Source organism: Linepithema humile, chromosome 4 (genome assembly GCF_040581485.1).
Source record: "Linepithema humile isolate Giens D197 chromosome 4, Lhum_UNIL_v1.0, whole genome shotgun sequence".
Classification (NCBI taxonomy): Eukaryota; Metazoa; Arthropoda; class Insecta; order Hymenoptera; family Formicidae; genus Linepithema; species Linepithema humile.
The window spans coordinates 29,320,098-29,340,028 of NC_090131.1; the positions used below are offsets into that span (position 1 = coordinate 29,320,098).

Sequence of the window (19,931 nt, forward strand, 5' to 3'; positions counted from 1 at the left end):
CCGGTGGTTGCCAGGAAATATCGATCTGCCCAGAGGGACGGATGCTGCCGTTCTGAATGGTTGGTACAATACTTTATCTTCTCCTCGGCGTCTGTGCGCCCTAAATAACTCGGATTTCACTATCGTCCCGACGTGTCAACGGACGCTTGCGGAAATACGCCTTAATCCATAAAGAAGGATTGATTTGCCGACGAGCTTATATCAGCGATTTTAACAAAATCAGCATTTTTCTATCTTATTTCACCAGGTAAGAATTTCTAAATTTTATTTGTAGCTTTCAGCTCAACCTGGACAGAACAAAACACGCGCCAAAGCACAAGCGTTATATTGAATAAATAATGAAAGTCTAAGCAAATTGCAAAGACAATATATATATAAACTTTATTAATGATCAAAAAAAAGCTACAACATTTCACTTGAAGTAGGAAGGAAAGATTTTAAGAAGAACGACGCAGAAAAAGCGAAAATGCTTCTTTAAAAGCAAGGAAAGAATAAAATGTAATTTTATGGTTCACATCTTTCTCGATGCACTGCAAAATTACTTGTGTACCTTCTTACTTTCTTCTCTTCAAATGTAAGATAATGATGTCCCTCGCAGTTTGTCGTTGATGTCGCTGACATATCTAATCGATATTTTTTAATACTTTTTTTCATAAACATGCTACTTGCATTCGTGTTGTGCTTTTTCACTTTTCTGCTGATCTCTGTTGTACGCTTGTTTACAGACGCGTTTGTCATTACGCGTCTCCCTTTCGCATATGTGACATTCCAAATATTCCGAATCCTTTTTAGCGAAAAACATTTAGTTCCTTTTTGTTTTGACTTTGTTCTTAAACAACACTCTTCCCAACTTGGCGCGAAGATACTTTATTCCTTCGATAGATCTATCGACGGAATCGCGAAAGCTCGTCATCACGAGCGTTCGCGCGTCAACGAAATCGTCGTCATCTCGATACTGCCGAGACGTCGTTCTATACTTGAGCATCGTGGCGGAAGTTGCGTTGTCAATACCGTTCGACGAGCATCCGCATCTGCCAAATTTCGACTTTCTCAACTTGTGAGATTTTCGCGATATGCCAGGCGTCACGTGGTTCTTCGCGCAAAAATAGCTCTCTGTCGGAATATCGGAACTTCTTATTCTTTCTAACGTAGAAAGTCGATTAGGTGACTTGACGAAATTAGTTCTATCAAGAATTCGCTTTTCTTTCCTTGGGACAATGAAAGCGCGAGTGGAAGAAAACGTGTCGTCGCGGCTATCGCGCATCTTCGCGATGGTGGACACAGTTCTATCGTCGCCGGACGCCAGCCAAGTTATGGTTCGAGAACAACTTACGTCCACATCGATATCCTTCGATGATATTTTTAATTTAGGCGCTCGGACGAAAGCCGAATTATTGTTCTCAAATAATACTGTCTTGGAAAAGTTGGTACTTGGAATTTCCAGCGCATCGCCAACATCCCGAGACGCTTCGCGAACGATGCTCCTTTCGGAAGTATTATCGATGACTGTGATATTTATGAAATCGGTATATCGACAAGAACAACTTGAGTCACATTCAATTTCTGTCTTTGCTAAAGAATTATCGTCCTCCGATTGTTTATTAATCGCTTTCACATCGTCGCTCGACAAACGATTACAGTTTAATTCCACTAATTGTTTGTCGCGCTCTGAGTTTTGCACGAATGTCGCAATACTGCACGTATTAGCATTGCAATCTTCATTCCTATTTGATTCCGACGAACAAATCCAATCGTACTCATTGATGTCTGCAGTCTGCGAGAAGCTATCTAAATTTTTCGTAGGAAAAATCTGTCCGGCTTCATTATTTATCGCAATAAAATTCTTGTGTGACCAGCATCGGCAATTAATATCGTTTACCGATCGCGTGGATTCGTCGTTTTGCGCGATCAAACTATCGACAGCTTCCTTTCCACATTTCGCGTCGTAATCATTTTCTTTTGAGTTCAAACTCCTGCAATATTCCGCATTTTTTTCTTCAGAATTATTGGTATACAACGTTATGTCGGATATTTCTTCGGCAATATTCTCGCACGATTTGCCGCAACAGGAAATCGTAACATCACATTTTGAAACATCTTCAATACTTGTGCACACGATTCCGTCTTCGCTGCTACTTTTCGCCTCCTTGTTCTGCGACGCTCTTATCGTCGTGTCTTTTACGAGGCTTCGATGTAACTTCGAGCAGCGTATATCGTCTAACTTTTCACTCTTTTCATCGAGACGCGCCAGTGCATCATTGTTATCATCGTTCTCGCACTGTTTGAAACACTTTGACTTTTTCGTTTCAGAACTCAGCTTCGAGTTACAAGCGAGGACAACGAAATCTTGTCGGATTGCACGTTTACGAACATTCTGACAAATCGGCACTCTCGTGACGAAGAGACATTTATTGCCCGCGTCGCCGATTTTTAATTTGAAGCTAATATATCCCGCATGTATCTTGCAGTCGAGACGTAACTTCCGTATAAACGCGACGTCTAAATTCCCGAGGACGTCGTTGAGACACGAGCAGACGTTGCGTATGCTGATCTCGAACTTCCGTTTCATTACTATCAAGCAGGATTCGGTCAGCGACGGATCGGCCGTAAAAATTCGCTTCATCAAGTCGCTCGGCTTGCAGGGTAAGAAAATACGAGCGACGACGGATCTTGAGAGTGTCGGACAGCCGCGATCTTCCAAATATCTCCAACGAATAACGATTTTTAATCTCGAACTGTTTCGTACTTTTTCCAATTTCACATCGCGAAATTGGAACAATTTGACATTCTCATTGGGAGTTCCGTGCATTTTAATGATGTCGTTATTTTGCGATCCATCGCGTGCGGATTGACTCGGATTGTCGATCCCTCGTCGAGGAGAATTTTCATTCGAGTCAAAAACTTGCTGATGTTTCCGCGCTCGATACTCCGACGTCATCGTAGGCTCGGTACTTCCGTCACGATAAACATCGCTCGTCGCTAATGACTCGACATCTTTCTCGCACCTTGTCGATCCTTTCGCGTCGTAGGACGCCGCCGCGCTCGAAATCCGCGTGTTACAATTCTCCGCGGTGTTGGGATTCCTGTCGAGTAAGATTTGGACGTAATATTATGTAATAATAAGTGAAAAAATATAACTTGCATACACAAAATGGTTGCACTCCATCCAACAGTCGAAACTTCCCAAAATATCATCCTCGATCCCCAATGTGTCCAGCTCGTGACAAATTTTGTTCAATCTACGATGCAGAAGAATGGAATCCAAAAAGCTGGCAGCTAATTCATCCTTCATTATGCATTTAACGGTCTTTATCAACTCCTCCATATCGTATTCGGCGTTCAGACAATCTTTCCATACGATTATCGCGTTGATGAATTTCTTAAAACGTGAAAATCGCTTGGTCCATCGAGAATCCTCGCTGTACACGAACTCTTCCAGCAAGGAATGCACCTTGTGTTCTAGACTTGGCACGAAGAGCGCTCGAATTTTGTCGAGATAGGGATCATATTTTTCCAGATTGAATCCCGCATTTTGTCTCGCAGAATTACATGAATTTGTCTGAATAAAATATAAGAACAAAACGTTAGAGAATTGGAGAAGACACTTGTTGACAATTTTGTATTTTACACTTTTTACAAACATGTAATAATGCGCAGGAAGTGCAGAATTTCGCTACCAAGTAAAATAAAATAATGAATTATTGTGTATATATATTTCCTTATGTATACGTGATTACCGATAATATATGCCCGTTCCTAAGCAGCGCGAACGGTTGGTCCTTTATCATGACAAAATTAATTAGATATAATTTGAAATATATCAAAATTAAATAACAATTTTCAACGAAAGTTAAACAGAATAAAATTTTGCGTTTCTTTCGACAATACGTTCTTTGAATACGTATTCTGAATATTTAACGACGCATGTACAACCTAGAAATTCTCTATCGTCACTACCATTCCTTTTCCTGAAGATAGGCTCGATCAATGGTTGATGTTAGCTGACTGTAAATTTTTTTTTTTATGATAAACAAGATATTTTGTATTTATCGATAGCTCGCGACGGTCGACGTGCTTAAATCTATAAATATTAGGTTAATAAAAAATTCCTTCAGATTTTCGCAGTCATTTTTATCGGAAAAATTCGAAGGAACTTTCTGCAATAAAAAGGCGATCCATTTTCTCACTGGATCTATCGTCCGCCCACGCAAAGGTAAATTCAGCACCTATCGTCGTGTGTGATGCGGCGGCGGTGTAAGGAGGGGGTGATACAGCAGCAAGGTACAAAAGCTCTTCCGACCAACAATAAGAGGGTTTGAGATTGCGGCGAGATAGCAAGCACGTACAACGGACAGAGAGAGGACCGTCCGAAATTCTGCGGTACGATGCGAGACAGCCGTAACCCATTCACGGCAGCGGCTCTCCGCGGGGATCAATACTCGTGATGCCGCGAGACAGAGCGTAACAACCCCACGCCGACTACGCACGCGGCGCATACCGCCTATCGTCGATAGAGAAATTCCGAGATGTTCCGAGACGAGCGGGGGACAACATACCCTCCCAGCATCGCGCTCGGTAAAGACCGATGTTTATGTAAGATTCTGAAATATTTTGTGATGACTTTTTTTTATATACGACTGAAATTCACATAGTCGATCATTATTTGGCAAACAATTGGTGATTTTGTAAATTTTATCGAGCAATTTATCATAATTAGAAAAGGAAAACCTGCAAACAAATCTATATTGTATATACGCGAAGGTAAATGGAAAAGTGAAGGAATATTTAAGCCCTTTGATAAAATTTACTTTACTTTTAGCCTTTTTTTCATTATATTTTGTTTTTGTTTCGTCTATATTTGTCTCTCAAGTATTATCATGCACATTTACAAATTATTTTATATATCGGAATAGCACGTAAAATTACAATTGAAATTTTATATCGAATTCGGTCACGAATTGTAGATCGTCCAAAGTGAGCTTTAATGGCTCTTGATTATTGAATAATAAAATTACATCGATTTTCTGTCACAAGCATAGCATCTGTTGAAGCTAACAGTATTTTTTACGCTAAATTTAAATGTGTTTTTTGCCCCGTCATAAAATTCTCAAATGACAATTCAAGTTATTACAATTCTGCAAAACTATATTTTTGTATTAGCCAGATATGTTTTATTTACAATGTAAACCGATATAATAAATTTTTTCTTTACTCGACGTTTCTCTTGAGTGACTAGCAGTGATCATAGTTATTTCTAAAATTATTTTGCTCTATTTTAACTTTTACCAGCGCAGAATAAAGAATTCAATATAAAGCTAAAATTTCAATTATTATTAATATATTTTTTTTTTCATAAAACACACGAAGCAAAATATTGAAATCTGTCCGAAAAAATCTAGATATTTCTGTATCTGAAGAACGCCAACACATGAATAGCAAGCTCCATCAATCGATCTCTACATTAAGCGTGAAATATCGCATCTATATAGCGTAATCGGTTATTTCACGCGATTTCACTTCCGTGATTCGTTATCATTTGTTCACGTTTTTATCAATACTGATACAAGCAAAATGTTATAATCTTGTGTGTAAGCACAACGTACACATTTGTATGTGCTGTCGAAGCGAAGCATTTTCCGAATGGTTTACATCGAATAGATGCCGTTTACGCGACGGTGTAATCCTTCGCGATTGTGCAGGAATCTTCGGCATTAGACGCCGAGACCAGGAGACGAGGAAGCTTTTATTTCGAACGCGGGGGATTCCGGGACACACAGCCCAGCTGAATGCTGCGCCGGAAAATCACCAGCAGCTTCAAGAATGTCTAATACTCCTTCCCTCGAGACATGTGTCGAGCAAATTGCCGTGGTACATTTACTCTCTCTGATAAATAATATCGTATAAAATTGGAAACACTTAACCTCGAGAAAAGCAAGAAAATCAGCCGCGGCCGAAATAAATTCTATTTTGAATTATTAGACAAATATACAAATTGAATAAAGCAGCTTTGAAGAATAGCGTATTAAAATTTTGAATTAATATCGCGAAACAAGCTTAAAAGGATTGAATAGAATATCAAGCTAATAAATATGATAAATCTGCGAGTAAATATAAGGAAGCGCAGCGGAGGCATAACGGGAATTTGATTTTGGAAATTGAATTGTCGGCGAGTAATGCAAGACGATAACTAATGGACGTTTGTATGCGACCATAACGAGACCGGGTGGGGAAGGATCTTTTGATCTTCCATCCCTGCGCACTTTGCATTTTAACCCTCCCACATAGACCGATACGCTTAATAAAAGCACCGCCAAACCTTGACAAGCAACCGCTGCTGTAATTCTTCGTCTATTATAAAACTCGAAATTTTCCCGTAATTCTTTATGCATACATTATAACGAAAAAATTTTGCAAATTACTATCTCATAACCTCTATTATTTATATATTTTTCATTCGTATAACGCGCAAATAGAAAACACTATCAAATCATTTACTATTTTAATCAGTCAACGTATATCCATTCGTCAAAGTGTCAATCTGATGCGCAAATCTTAAAAACACTTCACGTCGTGTTTTCATAGTATAATACATTGTGGAAAAATAGTTACATAAAATAGCGAGTGATCGTATCAACTTGTAGCGATATTAGTACGCGATTAATATGAGTGGTTAAAGTGGCTCGCAATGTAGTTAAGGAAACAAGATTATTCACTTCGCGGAGAACGTCACTAAGGGAAGAAATTACATTCTTATGACATTAGTTCATGCCTCGTATCCGCGAAACAAAATGATCTCGTACTGTAGACACTTTATAGCCGCGGCAGGAGACTCGAAGTTATACCAACTAGCTTTTATATCGTGTTATCCAAACGACGTGTCTCGTGTATAAATCACATTTATTATAGCTGCTATTTTTTTTTAATGCAATATTGGCAAACGAGTGACCAGTATGTCATAAAATCATTAGATCATTGTTTTTGTATGAAATAAGAAATACATTTTCCCTCATTTCAGAGATTTGACTAATATATTGCATAGTACATCGTTAAATATATTTGAAAAAATATTGTCGTAATTTGTTTCGACGGGATTATTTCATTACGTATGGAATTATAAAACATGCACCTATATATTTCCGCTAAAAATATATTCTAACAGCCCGAAATGTTGAAGATTAGGCGTTCGAGTTCACGGAACGCCGTAAAGACGTCCCTCAATTTGTTTCAATTTATATTCCTGTTAAAATAAATAAATTTTATAGAGAGTACGTTTCTCAATCGAGCTAAAAGTACATCGACGATATAATTCATCAACGTTTCACATCGACTGCTGCCGAAAAGAGGTCTACTCTCGGCCACGTGACGCACATCGGTCACGGTAAGCCACCGTCGCGAGTGGCCTTTAGTAGCGGCCCGATTTTATACGAATGTGGGTTGGCCGACGAGAATCCGGTCATAGGCGAGCGAGTCGGGGTGGTTGTAAACGAGGGGAAAACGACGGGATGGAAAAAGTAAAATCAATACTCTGGTACTCGCGGGGACCGCGAACGGCGCTCGTCGCGACGACGAACGACGACGACGACGGCGACGACGACGACGGCGGCGGCGGCGCTAAAGAGGAAAACGCGTGTGTGTGTGCAGCTGACGCGGAAAACCGGTGTACCGTGCGATATCATCTTCCCCGAAGATATCCGGTTCTTATCGTCGTTTCTCTTTGTCCGCAAGACACCTGTCACCGGTCGCGCGGTAAGTTCTGCATCAGAAAGAGGGACGGGCGAGGGAAGAGAGAGTCATGAAAAAATCGCTTTCCTTCCGCGCCGAGAGTGATACCCGCTGCGCGAATTCGTGAATGCACTTTAAGAACAAGACTACGAAAATTTTGAGATACGAAGAATTTAGCGTTGTAAATTGAGAGAATATTGCCGTTACAATGTATGACGATAGCGATAAGGAAGTGACATTCTTGAATTTTTTTTATATAAAATATTTACTCATTAATCTTATTAAATGATTGTCAAATGAAAATTGATTGCTTGTGAAAAATAGATGAAGGAATAAAACTTTCTTTGTGTTATTCCGTAGGTGCATTCTACAGGTACAAAGTCATCATGTTGTACTACATCTTGCTCCTTTCGATCGCTGTCGCTGCACAGACAAATGCCTACTTGCCTTCGAAGGTAATTATGAGAATTCAGCCATTCTGCGTATGTGAAAAGTACATGTAAATTAAAATCAATCGAATGGTCTGTCAAGTCAAATACTTCATCTTTAAATTCAAATATTAATCTGAAAGTTGGCGAATTCTTTCTTTCAAATTCTAACATATTGACACTAAATGCTATCACATTGGCGATGTATTTCACTGCTAAGGACAGAGAATCTAGCTTGCAAATCTCAATCTTCTCTTGTCTGTCTTTCTATTTCTTTAATATATCAAGCATCACATAAAAAACTGTCGTTTACTCCGATGCAACCCAATCACTCGAAAATATCTTCAACTGATCAAATTGCGTAGACATGGTTCGCCTTGCCACTGCGCGTCAACTTGACACGATCTGTTCTTTGCAATTCTCACACATTTATCTACGCAAGACATTGAAAAAATATGTACTTTACTGCTCGCACGTACTCAGGAGGAGCATACATGGAGCGATACTCTGCGAGAATTGATCTATCGAATGGGAAACGAACTCGACAACACGGTGTACTCGTATTCGGATTATCCGGACAATAAGGTTAAAGAATTTCCCGTGGAATTGCCGGCCGATTACGACGGCCTGGACACGCTGAATCCAAACCCTAGTATACGGGACCAGGAGTATTTACAACATAGCACGTTATGGAGCCATCGTTTTAATAACAATAATAATAACGACAAGAGTAATGACAGACACAAAATTCAATCCAATCTGAAAGGCATCAAGGACGAAAAGACGGAAAATCCTTTGCCAGCCTACTGCACCCCTCCGAATCCCTGTCCAGTCGGATATACAAGTAAGCAAAAAATATATTTGTAAAAAAATTCTTTGCAATATTATTGTTTGAAGCAGTAGCGCAAATAAGATAATTGCTATTATAATACGTTTTGAGACTCGACGTTCAAAGTACAGAAAATAATGTTTCCTTCCCAACAATTCACGCAGAGCAGTGTAATTTTTTTTCTATCATGAAAATTAAATAATCATACAATATACTTCACACTTTTATCAACTATTTTATCTTGTCTCGAATAAATTAAAAAATTCATCAAATGGAATGCATACGTAGAAAAAAATGTGTGAATTATCTTTGATTTATAAAGAATTCTTTTTTTATTAGAAAATATTTTCACAAATCGCGCACGATAATCAGAGGTAATAGCCTGTTTGTGCTTTTACAGGTGAGAACAATTGCCTCACCAATTTCGAAAACACAGCAGCGTTTAGTCGCGATTATCAAAGCGCGCAGGACTGCATGTGTGATACAGAACACATGTTAGAATGCTCCAACGATTCCGGTAACAGCAACAGTTTATCAAACATACATATTTCGAATCCCGATTTCGATCAAATCGTCGAAGAATTTCAGGTGACTAAAATACACCTCAGATTAATTACTAAACAAATTTAACTAATCAAAATCAATTTTTTTTTAGAAAAAAAACTTCAATTCGAAAAAAATATCGAATAGTATGATTAAATATATATTAAAATTATGTTAATAAGACATTCTTTCAGGAAGAAAACCCGTTTTTCCAAGGAGAAAAATTGCCAATAGCTGCGAAGAAAGGCATACATGTGATTGATTAAAGACTGCGAAAGCGAACGCTCGAGGAAAACGTATCAGAATGTAACGCGTACTTCTTTGATTAAAATTTCAAATACACACCGACCGAAAATGGGTCTTTTATCAACAAGCAGACTCGTATAATTACACTAAATAATAAACAAAGCACATAAATCCACGCAGCGTTAAATATTGAGAACCGTACGTTTTCCAAGTCTGATGGTGCACGAATATAAAGTTTCTTAAATGGACCATGGCTGTTTATCAGCAGGTATTAAAGTATACAGATTCTCTTCTCATAGAACCATTGTAATAGAAATTTTGTCAAATATCTATAACTATATATGTGTATATTTTAAAACTGTGACACGTCTGCGGTTATAATTATTCAATTTAATTGAAATGATGCAGCAATTTTCGTACATGTTAATATTCTTTCAATCTACAAAAATGTACAGAATGTTTCATAAAGATTAAAACAAATTGTGAAATATTCTGCGCTATTCACATTAAATATTCTTTATATTGAGCAGTCTATTAAACATATCCAGATATATAATCAAATTTTTCATAAAGATGCAACAAAAAGTCTATTGTAGATGTCGAGACAGCAACACATTAAAATAGTTCTAATGTAGCCAAATACTGTATAAACTGTGTACACACATATATTATTGTTTATCAATTGTATTTTATTTTGATATAGTATATCGATATGGATATTTATTTATATTGTGTAAAGTCTCCGAAATATATATTTTAACAATAAATAAATGTTTACGTGTTTTTATTCGATATACTTACGATACTTACTTTCAACATGCTTGCGATTAAAATTAACATACTAATTATTATTATACATATCTCATAAATCGTTTCGTTTCTTATTTTCTACAATTACATGTTTAACAAAAAAATATAAATATGCATATATACAATTATATACAATATATACAATGCATGATTAATAATTAACATTAAGTACTTTTTCTATCATTCTAGGTTGTCATTTATATAATTATTATGCATGATATAATATAAAATAACAAAATATACATATATTATTAATTACATTCTTATTATAAGATTATTACAAAAAATGTAGAAATGTGTTCAAAATACAAACTGCTTTCTTCATTGTTCCTCAAAGAACAGACATTTCGACATACAATCTCTCTAATTTTCTATATTTATATCTTGTCATTTTATTTATAACAATCGTCGCACAAACACTGCAGCGATTGTTGAAAATACTGTTTGCAAATAAATATTACGGTTTTTTAAAACTTTTTAATATCGGATATATATTATTTAATGCATCTTGCAATTCATTCCTATTTTTTGCCCCTGTAAGATATCATAAATAATCACATTGATTACTTCTTTCTCAACACAATATAAATACTTGTTTTCTATAATATCCATTGTTTGCTGTAATAATCACACATACCTGTTAATACAACTTTACCATTTACAAATATCAATAACACTACCCGAGGTAGTACCATTCTGTATGTCAAACCAGGATATAATTCTGGTTCGTAACTAGAAAATTGACCGTGCATCTGATTCAAACTCTCTAATTTGATTGGAAATTTTAAGTCGCATGTTGCAACTATGTTTTGTATTTTAAAACAGGAGAACTTTACCTACAAGCATATAAAATATATAATATAAAAATCTATTAATTAAAAGCTCAAGATTATCGTTGGAAAAAAGTAGGTTAAAAGGTAAAACGCATTAACTTACAGAAAATCCAAGCTTCTGGATTATTCTAGCAAATTTTTTTGCTGCCAAAAGTGAATCCTCCTCACTTCTCGCGCCAGTACATACTAATTTGCCTGAGCGAAAGATCAATGCTGTGGCTCTAGGATTCTGTATCCTCATTATCAGTCCAGTGAATCTCGATGGATTGTACTCGGAATTTCTCGTTCTTACATTAATATACATAAGTTGCAGTTCTGTTTGCAAATTAACAGTGGACACTACATTCCTGCAAAAATAAAATCAATTTTAACAAACATTGTTAAATATGATAAAAGAACCGTTATATTTTCCAGAGATATGTGATTTGAATAAATAACTCGAGACTCACTGCAGACAAGGTTCTAAAACTTCTTCTGTTGTGCTATTAGCTGGTATCATTGGACTCATTGTCGATTGTGGATTAACATTTTGCGATGTGCTCGGCCTTGGTACATTGGTCTAAAAAAAAAGAAATCTTCTGTTTAAAAAAGTATTATCTCAATAGTATAGTAGAAGTTTATTATTCATGTACATTTTAGCATTCTAGATCAAGTCTTTGTTTAAAATATACGATTTCAATGCAACACAATAAAGAAAATGAACATTATAAAGTTCTAACCTACCATATATTATGATATAAGATTCTATTCATTTTATTCATTTTTATGCCTTAGAATCTTATATCATATTGATATAATATAAGATTCTAAGCCATAGAAACGAATCAAATGTATATTTTAACATTCTAGACCATTTCTTTATTTAAAATATAAGATTTCAATGCATCGCAGTAAAGAAATGTGAATTCTAAAATTCTAGGCCTACCATATATTATAAGATTCTAATGTATAAGAATAAATATAAGTAAATATAATAATACAAGTAATTCTAGTACAATGTAAACTATTACTACTGTACATGTTATTATTCTATTCTATACATTGAACACAGACTTCAATATTCATTGATAGCACTGGCAATATAATTATTAAAACAGACATGTGATCGAACATATTTTGTTGTTTACCGATAGCGGTGGAGCCATGGATCCATCTTCGCCTGCATTTTTTGCCGGATTATTGAGCAATCTTTTTAATTCGTTATTCTCGCGTACGACTTGTGTCATTTTATAAAAAACCGGCGCCTAACAATCCCGAGAAATTATCAAACGCACATGGAACAGCGTGATCAAATGTGATGCATACAGCGCAGCTTTCGGTTCTATGAAGTCCAAAGATAGAATACGCATGTGCGAAACAACTGTCTTATATCGCCATCTAAACTAATATGCGAAAAGACACATAAGACGAGCAATCTTATAATACCGATTGATGATAATACCTTTGCCGTTAATACACGCATCAGAAATAAAAAAAAGAAATAAAAATCAATTTTTAAAAAATTATTGTAAAACTTTATAATTTAGTTTATAATTTATAACTGTTAAAAATATCGATATTGTAAAAAAAGAATTTATTTTTAATCCTACTAAACTTGTCGTAAAATATTATAATGCAAATGGCAATATAAATTTGCATTAGGTAAGAGAAATATTCATAAATAGTAAATAATTAAATGATCAAAAGTTATTGATTGTAATTAAGTGTTTGACGTGAAGCGACCACGGTTGTTATAGCAACGACGCGATAAAATGTTTTGACGTGCAAACATACCTTTTAACAGTATCGAACGTAATGTGTTGTAATATTGAATTGTTCCGCATTGTAAATAATATATTAAAACGATTTATAGCAACTTAACGATGAGTTCAATTTTTGACAATAGCAACAATAATGAAAACATTATTATTTTCGATGTGTCAAAAAATGAAAGGAAACTGAACGAGGAGTTTAAAATACTTCAACGCAAATTGAAAGCAAAGTGGAAATTTATCGAGTAAGTTGGAATTTACGAATAAACGATTATCAAAGTTTATACTCAATTAGCAAATTTTAGGAATAACGAAGTGATATCCGAAGAATCGTTGGCAAACGCCAAGATTTTGGTATTGCCAGGACCGTTAAATAAATTTACCGAACTTGAAATGAATTCTATTAGAACATTCTTAAATTCCGGTGGCAATGTGCTTGTTACACTTGGAGAGGGTGGCGAAAATAAGTCCAATACAAATATCAATTTTTTGCTGGAAGAATTTGGCATAATGATAAATAACGGTATGTAAAATATTCAGAGAGAAAAATATTCTGTTGTATTAATATCCTTACGCATAAATTTGTACTTCTTATATTTGCAGACAGTGTAGCACGTATGAGTTACAGTCAAACAATGCATCCTAAAGAGTCTTTAATTTCCCAAGGCTTGTCAAACAAATCCATATTTCTAAAAAATCACAATGAATACATGTAAGATAATCTATTACATAATTTAATTTCCCATTAACTCCCCAGTAAGCACAAAGTAACAGTAACATAACATTAATGTTGTAATTTCCCACTCAACAATATAACTGTTACGTACAAGGCATGTTATATTGCAGTTACATTGTTGAGTGGGAAATTATAACATTATGTTAGCTTATATTTACTGGGTCACTTGTTAAGAAATAATTGTTTTCAGCGGTACGAAATTTTTATATCCTTATGGTGCGACTTTAAATGTAGTGCAACCATCCGTCGTCGCTTTGTCCAGCGGATCAATTGCTATTCCAATGAACAGACCTATTTGCGCTTATCACTGTGTGAAAAACGGCGGTAAGCTAATTGTGTTGGGTTCATCGAGAATGCTAACAGATACTTACATAGAGAAGGAGAATAATGATTCGTTGCGAGAAATGATTTTCGATTTCTTTGAAATAAATCTCACGGAAACGGCGGACCTCCATACTGATGATATAGAAGTGAGTTTGCGCTCATTTATCACAACTCATAGTTTACAACATTACTTATGTAAACTGTGGTATTTTTATGCACGCAGTTTTGGGAATACAATTTTGTGCCTGATATAACGCAGCAGGCTGACAATCCAAAAGTTTGCACACAAGACTTGGATAATATCGACATACCTCGTGAATACACTAAGTTATTTAAACATCACTTTTATTCTGTAAATTTAAATATGGTACCAGCTTGCATAAAAGCATATGAGGCTTTGGGAGTGAAACACGAACCACTTACTTTGATTCCACCTCATTTTGAGGCACCTTTACCTCCCACACAGGCTTCGGTAAGCATTTTATTTTGTGTAAATTGATCTCTATATTTTTATTTATGATTAATTCTGTAACAGATATATAGATGCGTTATTTAAAAATTGAATTGTGTAAAATTAAAATATAATTTTATAGGTATTTCCCCCAAGCTTCCAAGAACTACCACCACCTGCTTTAGAATTATTTGATTTAGACGAAGCCTTCAGCTCGGATTTCTTAAAACTGTCACAACTTACCAATAAATATACAGAAACAAAAGATTTATCAAGCGACAAGGAACTGGATGACTATATCAGAGAATTTGGAAGTATAGTAAAAATAAATAATTCTATCACACACACCGCCAAAGAAGTGTTGAATTCCGTTTTTCAAATAATTTGCAGTTATAAAGCAGTGCATGATTGAAGTATTTGTACAGAAATATATGTATATTATATGATAATTTATTGTAAATTACTGATTTTATAATTAATTATATGATCAATTAAAAGATATCTCCTGTTTTATCCGAACTTCCTAATTTTTTATTTAGATTTATCATGTACTGACATCTGTTGGCAATGCACGGTATGTGAATGAGAATTACGATCTTTGCCGCGTCGAGAATAGTAGATCATCACTAGTGCATCAGTAGAGTATAATTGAGACGTGTTGAGACGATTTTCTCATCTAAAATAATATTGCTTTCATTGAAAATATTATTTTAAAAAACCATGGTTATTTAAATCTCATAATCTAAGGCTCTCAGTCTTTATGCAATCACAAAACAACCGCAGAAATGTCTGTATTCTTCGTAAATGCGTAAGTAAACACACTTCTGATATTTTTAGGTTATACACCTGCGATTCGATATATTTCGAAATTTCTAGAATAGAACTAAATAGAATATAATTCCAGTAATTCATATAATTATTATATATTTTTTAGCAATCAAGATAGCGAAGTAGAAGGCGATTCAAATGGAGATTTGCAAATTGCATCACCGGGCAACTCTGAGGCCCAACAAGCACTGGCTCACTTTTGGCCAAAAGTCATGGAAGAAATAAAAAACATTACAAGTGTATGATCGTAATAATCATCTAATGCAATTTGATCCTTCGGTATTCGGATACACTAATATTTCTCATGGTGGATTTACAGATGGACCTCAAGACACAATCATTACCGTTGGCAAGGATAAAGAAGATCATGAAGTTGGATGGAGATGTGAAAATGATAAGTGCAGAAGCACCTATGCTCTTTGCCAAAGCAGCGGAGATTTTTATACACGAATTAACTCTCAGAGCTTGGGTACACACAGAGGACAATAAGAGACGAACTCTTCAACGAAATGATATTGCAATGGCAGTTACAAAATACGACCAATTCGATTTTCTCATAGATATAGTACCTAGAGACGAAATCAAGCAGAGCAAAGCACAAAATGAAGCTACTGTACGTACATCAATGAACTCCGATCAGGTTCATTATTACTTCCAATTGGCACAGCAGCAGGCTTCGACGAATCAAAATGTACAGACCAGTGGTGCTACCACGCAACCTATACAAATAGTCCAACCTTCCGGCGGACAAATTCAGACCATCAATATCGGCAGTCCTGTAGAACAGGTATCTTATGACGAGAATCTCATACGTGTGTCACATATAAGTGAAACTGTGTAGTTTAACAATTTTATCAATTTCAGGAGACCACTAATACGAGTACAGCCCAAACAGTTACAGTTCAAAGTCCACAGCAATCATCCGGTCAACATGTCATTCAACTTCAGCAAGCACAACAAACGCCCACCACCCAAACAGGAGGGATACAAATCGTGCAACAAATTGTCACCCCTAGTGGCGAAATTCAACAAATACCTGTAAATATGAGAAAACTTACAGGACAAATTATTTACAAATGACTAATTGTGCATTATCTTTATCTATATGCCTTTTTTTATTAGATTCAATTGACTCCTCAACAACTACAGATGATTCGCATGCAAGTGCAGGGTGGAAACAATCAACCGATAATAATACAGACTGCTCCGATTCAAACGCAACCACAATTGATACAAGTTGCACAAGGCACGCAAGCTCCCGTTTTCTTACAGACCTCCAGTGCAGATACCGAATAATATTAATATAATTAATATTAATTAATATTATATTAATATTTAAGCAATGGAAGACAAGACATGTATCAAAATTAATCGATTACCAGATAAGTTCAATTACAAGATAACAGTCTGATCGTTATTTCTTTCTCATTATTGTCTTGTTTTCTATTGCAAACAACGTAAATAATAATAGAAATTTTTATCGAATAATTAGGATTAATTAAAACTGATAATTATCTGACTTTTTCTACTCATTATTTTATTATTATCAGATTGTCAAATTTGACTTTGATTAAAACGTTTTGTATCACGATGCAATAAGCATTTCCGTTATTGTATTGTCACTTTGTTATTGTGTCTACTCTTTGTTGTATCTCTCTTGTATTTAAGTTCTGTCAGTATTCAGCAGTTTTTTTCTTGATACAGTAATTATTTCTTTATTGTTCGCTGCTCTGATAAGATACACAATGTATATTAAAAATTATTGATATACAAATATAGAAAACTGATAATACTTATATGAAAATAATTTTTTGTTTATCCCTTTCATTTATTGCGTGATGCATACGTTGCAAAGTTATGTAAAATTCAAACGAGGAAGCCTTTCTGCGGTTCTCAATCTCTCATCCGCGTATATATTTTGTACTTTGATTGTTATTAATATTGCATAAAAAATTACACTGTTTAACTTTAATTAATATTTAAATTTATTCGGAAATTTCTATCGATAATGAGAAATATCAAGAATATTTGTTCGCGCATGATATTCGTGTGTCCAAGCGTTATTATAAGACACTGATTAAAAGATTGGTTACTGAAGCGAAATGAGGTGAATCGAGGCGATGTAAAATGAAGAACAAAGATAAGCAACCAACGTGAGATGTAATCTGATTCGTACATCGCGTTCCTTAGCCGCTGGCTGCCCGCTTCGCATGGCTTAGCTTAGGACTGGCTGGTGCAACTTGTATTATGTTTCACGTTGCTGCGGTTCTTGTCTGAACGAGTCCGGAGACTCAGAATTTCTACAATAGCTTCACAATGTCATATAATAATAACTATATGTATTTTTATTCATTTTATTCATTTAATAATATACGCATTGAAATAATATTATTTGTTTCAAAAGTGTATTCAATTATAAATTATATATTCTTTTACTTGTATTACAGCTTGTGCGTTTTTGGCTCAAGTTAAAATTTACCGTTGATGAAACATAGAAAGGAATAAAAGCAAATTTGCAAATTTTGCAAAGAACAATTCCTGACTTCAAAAATTAAATAAACGGGTCTTTTTTTATACATTTTAATTCATTTATATACAAGGAATCGATTCTGGTACGATAAAATATGTATGGTAAGATAAAATAATTAAAAGAAGGGACGGCCAATGTACGCCGATGTATTAAAACTCGATCGATCGGAATACCAATTCGCCCCGAAACCCTCGAATAATATAAGGGGTGCTAAGAAACTAAGTATCTACGCAAAGTTGACTTGCGAAATTTTCTACTTGCTTGAAATCAATTCTTTCTTAATAAAGATTTGGTTAAATATCATTTTTCTTATGCCTACTTTCTGTTTTCAGCATTAAATTTATAATATATTTGTAATTAAGAAATCACGAGAATATGCAGCGTTGCAATGATATTACATCGAGACCAACGTAATATCAATAAATGTTTTAGTTCTCCAAAGAAAAAAATAGACATATTAGAGCAATACATTCATTTTCCGTTTGTTTAATTATTCCAAATAAAATTCTAAAATAATATAAAAAATATTTAAATTTGCGAAAAATTGCTAGAACAATATATGAACAATTTAAAAACACGAAGCATTTGTGAATTAATTTTATGTATCGCGCGTAGATAAGTAACATTCTTCAAAGTTTGAGAACTTTTAATTGATCTTTACTTAATTATTACTTACATTAATTATTGCTTAATATACCATATTTGTTTTTAATTAAATATATCCAATACACACACATTTATAGTACCTAAACTTAATAAAAAAAAGAATTTTTTTTTTTTAATTTTGATTTTATTAATGAATTCACACATAAAGATGATTTTTGCGCGTTTACTATGTACTTGAAAGTTCGAAAATTTCTCAAGATTTACAGCGGCTATCTGTTAGTTGATCATTTGAATTTTTCGTAGCAGCCTCTCCGTAGATCCTTTCCACCCTGTGATCTACGCCACTGCCAGAATACTCGGATTTCACGACATGTTTACAAAGATCCTAGAGATAAGTTGAGAATGGCCGCCGCGCAGTCCCATGCCTTCTCCATGGGTGTAAGGTGACAGCTGCCTGCGCTTGCGTTATATGCACATACAAGGTGTCTTTGCTGAAAATCATTTGTTCCATCACCACCGTCTGAGGGATGATCTCGCAGAAATGTGACTCAATTCGCGCACGCACGCGTGGAATGCGAGAAAAAGTCTGCTTCTGACGAAACTTCCAGCACTCAGTCTTTGATCAGATTAGAATCAGAAACTGTGGTTTTAAATTTTGCATTCCTTTTTACTCTCGCTAAGCGTCTGTTTCTCATGAAAATTTAAAAAAACTAACTGTGCACTGAAAATGAAAAAGGATGCGTTCAAGTAGATCCTTTGCTTTTCTATATTCGGCACTTAGTATATTGTTCCCAGCAGGTTTGAAACGAAAAGAGCGCAGTTAAAGTTGCAAAAGAAGAATTTTCTAAGCTACTTCTTGTGTCTGTCAAGTTTTATATCGAGATAATACAGTAATTCTCATATTTCTATCATATTAATTCTCATTCAGCAAGAAGTGGAAAGGGAAGTGGTTGATTTTACTGGCTACGCAACTCTCTTCAGCCACTTTATTAGATCGTTTTTCGAGATATATTTTTCGACCGATCATGAATCATCGTGGTGATCGATGCATTCCTTAGTAATCCCGAGACACCCTGTATAACAGGGTGAAACAGGGAGAACAGTACGTTGGTACATACTTACTCACACTGACATCCTCATTGCACACGCACATTCATCTCCCAGCATACGAGCACGCTGACAAAATGGGAAGAGAGATATCTCGCTTACTTTTGTTAGCTTCGGTTCGAAGCTCACCTACAAAACCTCTGCACATGTGTGCATTCACTTCTGCAAGACCGTATTTTACGTATGT

At 35.2% G+C, this 19,931-nt stretch overlaps 5 protein-coding genes across 6 annotated transcripts; 3 read left to right on the forward strand and 2 right to left on the reverse strand.

The window, feature by feature from the left end:
* Positions 1–318: 318 nt before the first annotated feature.
* Positions 319–4,108, reverse strand: LOC105673301 (uncharacterized). 2 transcript variants are annotated; one of them, XM_012368835.2, is made up of 3 exons: positions 3,738–4,108; positions 3,147–3,559; positions 319–3,083 (listed from the first exon to the last, which is right to left on the reverse strand). In XM_012368835.2, exons 1-3 carry the CDS (start codon positions 3,786–3,788, stop codon positions 803–805), a joined length of 2,745 nt encoding a protein of 914 aa, XP_012224258.2. In that variant the 5' UTR covers positions 3,789–4,108; the 3' UTR covers positions 319–802. The 2 variants fall into 2 exon arrangements, with proteins under 2 accessions (XP_012224258.2, XP_067210290.1); XM_067354189.1 differs by lacking the exon at positions 3,738–4,108 and having other exon boundaries at positions 3,147–3,648.
* A 3,379-nt stretch (positions 4,109–7,487) lies between these two features.
* 7B2 (Secretogranin_V domain-containing protein 7B2) lies at positions 7,488–10,539 on the forward strand. The gene is made up of 5 exons (XM_012369039.2): positions 7,488–7,746; positions 8,083–8,177; positions 8,634–8,994; positions 9,380–9,567; positions 9,717–10,539. The coding sequence occupies exons 1-5, from the start codon at positions 7,503–7,505 to the stop codon at positions 9,786–9,788; spliced, it is 960 nt and encodes a 319-aa protein (XP_012224462.2). The 5' UTR covers positions 7,488–7,502; the 3' UTR covers positions 9,789–10,539.
* A 259-nt stretch (positions 10,540–10,798) lies between these two features.
* Positions 10,799–12,761, reverse strand: LOC105673420 (uncharacterized). Its single transcript, XM_012369038.2, has 5 exons — positions 12,539–12,761; positions 11,861–11,970; positions 11,515–11,758; positions 11,216–11,414; positions 10,799–11,112 (listed from the first exon to the last, which is right to left on the reverse strand). The coding sequence occupies exons 1-5, from the start codon at positions 12,635–12,637 to the stop codon at positions 11,036–11,038; spliced, it is 729 nt and encodes a 242-aa protein (XP_012224461.1). The 5' UTR covers positions 12,638–12,761; the 3' UTR covers positions 10,799–11,035.
* Positions 12,762–13,160: 399 nt separating this feature from the next.
* Positions 13,161–15,192, forward strand: IFT52 (intraflagellar transport 52). The gene is made up of 6 exons (XM_012369046.2): positions 13,161–13,407; positions 13,468–13,685; positions 13,766–13,874; positions 14,089–14,368; positions 14,446–14,694; positions 14,816–15,192. The coding sequence occupies exons 1-6, from the start codon at positions 13,274–13,276 to the stop codon at positions 15,083–15,085; spliced, it is 1,260 nt and encodes a 419-aa protein (XP_012224469.2). The 5' UTR covers positions 13,161–13,273; the 3' UTR covers positions 15,086–15,192.
* A 119-nt stretch (positions 15,193–15,311) lies between these two features.
* Positions 15,312–17,293, forward strand: LOC105673426 (nuclear factor Y-box C). The gene is made up of 5 exons (XM_012369047.2): positions 15,312–15,481; positions 15,608–15,740; positions 15,821–16,288; positions 16,366–16,539; positions 16,624–17,293. Exons 1-5 carry the CDS (start codon positions 15,459–15,461, stop codon positions 16,795–16,797), a joined length of 972 nt encoding a protein of 323 aa, XP_012224470.1. The 5' UTR covers positions 15,312–15,458; the 3' UTR covers positions 16,798–17,293.
* The last annotated feature ends 2,638 nt before the right edge of the window (positions 17,294–19,931 follow it).

What these genes read in the sequence shown, in the direction of transcription:
- LOC105673426 (XM_012369047.2), top strand. Translation starts at nt 15,459, where the DNA reads ATGTCTGTATTCTTCGTAAATGC. An exon ending in TCTGTATTCTTCGTAAATGC is followed by an intron (nt 15,482 to 15,607) that starts GTAAGTAAACAC and finishes TATATTTTTTAG; the next exon opens with CAATCAAGATAGCGAAGTAG. An exon ending in GCGAAATTCAACAAATACCT is followed by an intron (nt 16,540 to 16,623) that starts GTAAATATGAGA and finishes TTTTTTTATTAG; the next exon opens with ATTCAATTGACTCCTCAACA.
- 7B2 (XM_012369039.2), top strand. Translation starts at nt 7,503, where the DNA reads ATGGAAAAAGTAAAATCAATACTCTGGTACTCGCGGGGACCGCGAACG. An exon ending in ATGCCTACTTGCCTTCGAAG is followed by an intron (nt 8,178 to 8,633) that starts GTAATTATGAGA and finishes GCACGTACTCAG; the next exon opens with GAGGAGCATACATGGAGCGA. An exon ending in AAATCGTCGAAGAATTTCAG is followed by an intron (nt 9,568 to 9,716) that starts GTGACTAAAATA and finishes ACATTCTTTCAG; the next exon opens with GAAGAAAACCCGTTTTTCCA.
- LOC105673301 (XM_067354189.1), bottom strand. Translation starts at nt 3,643, where the DNA reads ATGTTTGTAAAAAGTGTAAAATACAAAATTGTCAACAAGTGTCTTCTC. An exon ending in ATGGAGTGCAACCATTTTGT is followed by an intron (nt 3,084 to 3,146) that starts GTATGCAAGTTA and finishes CTTACTCGACAG; the next exon opens with GAATCCCAACACCGCGGAGA.
- LOC105673420 (XM_012369038.2), bottom strand. Translation starts at nt 12,637, where the DNA reads ATGACACAAGTCGTACGCGAGAATAACGAATTAAAAAGATTGCTCAAT. An exon ending in GTTTTAGAACCTTGTCTGCA is followed by an intron (nt 11,759 to 11,860) that starts GTGAGTCTCGAG and finishes TTATTTTTGCAG; the next exon opens with GAATGTAGTGTCCACTGTTA. An exon ending in TGGTAAAGTTGTATTAACAG is followed by an intron (nt 11,113 to 11,215) that starts GTATGTGTGATT and finishes GATATCTTACAG; the next exon opens with GGGCAAAAAATAGGAATGAA.
- IFT52 (XM_012369046.2), top strand. Translation starts at nt 13,274, where the DNA reads ATGAGTTCAATTTTTGACAATAGCAACAATAATGAAAACATTATTATT. An exon ending in GCAAAGTGGAAATTTATCGA is followed by an intron (nt 13,408 to 13,467) that starts GTAAGTTGGAAT and finishes AGCAAATTTTAG; the next exon opens with GAATAACGAAGTGATATCCG. An exon ending in TGGCATAATGATAAATAACG is followed by an intron (nt 13,686 to 13,765) that starts GTATGTAAAATA and finishes TTATATTTGCAG; the next exon opens with ACAGTGTAGCACGTATGAGT.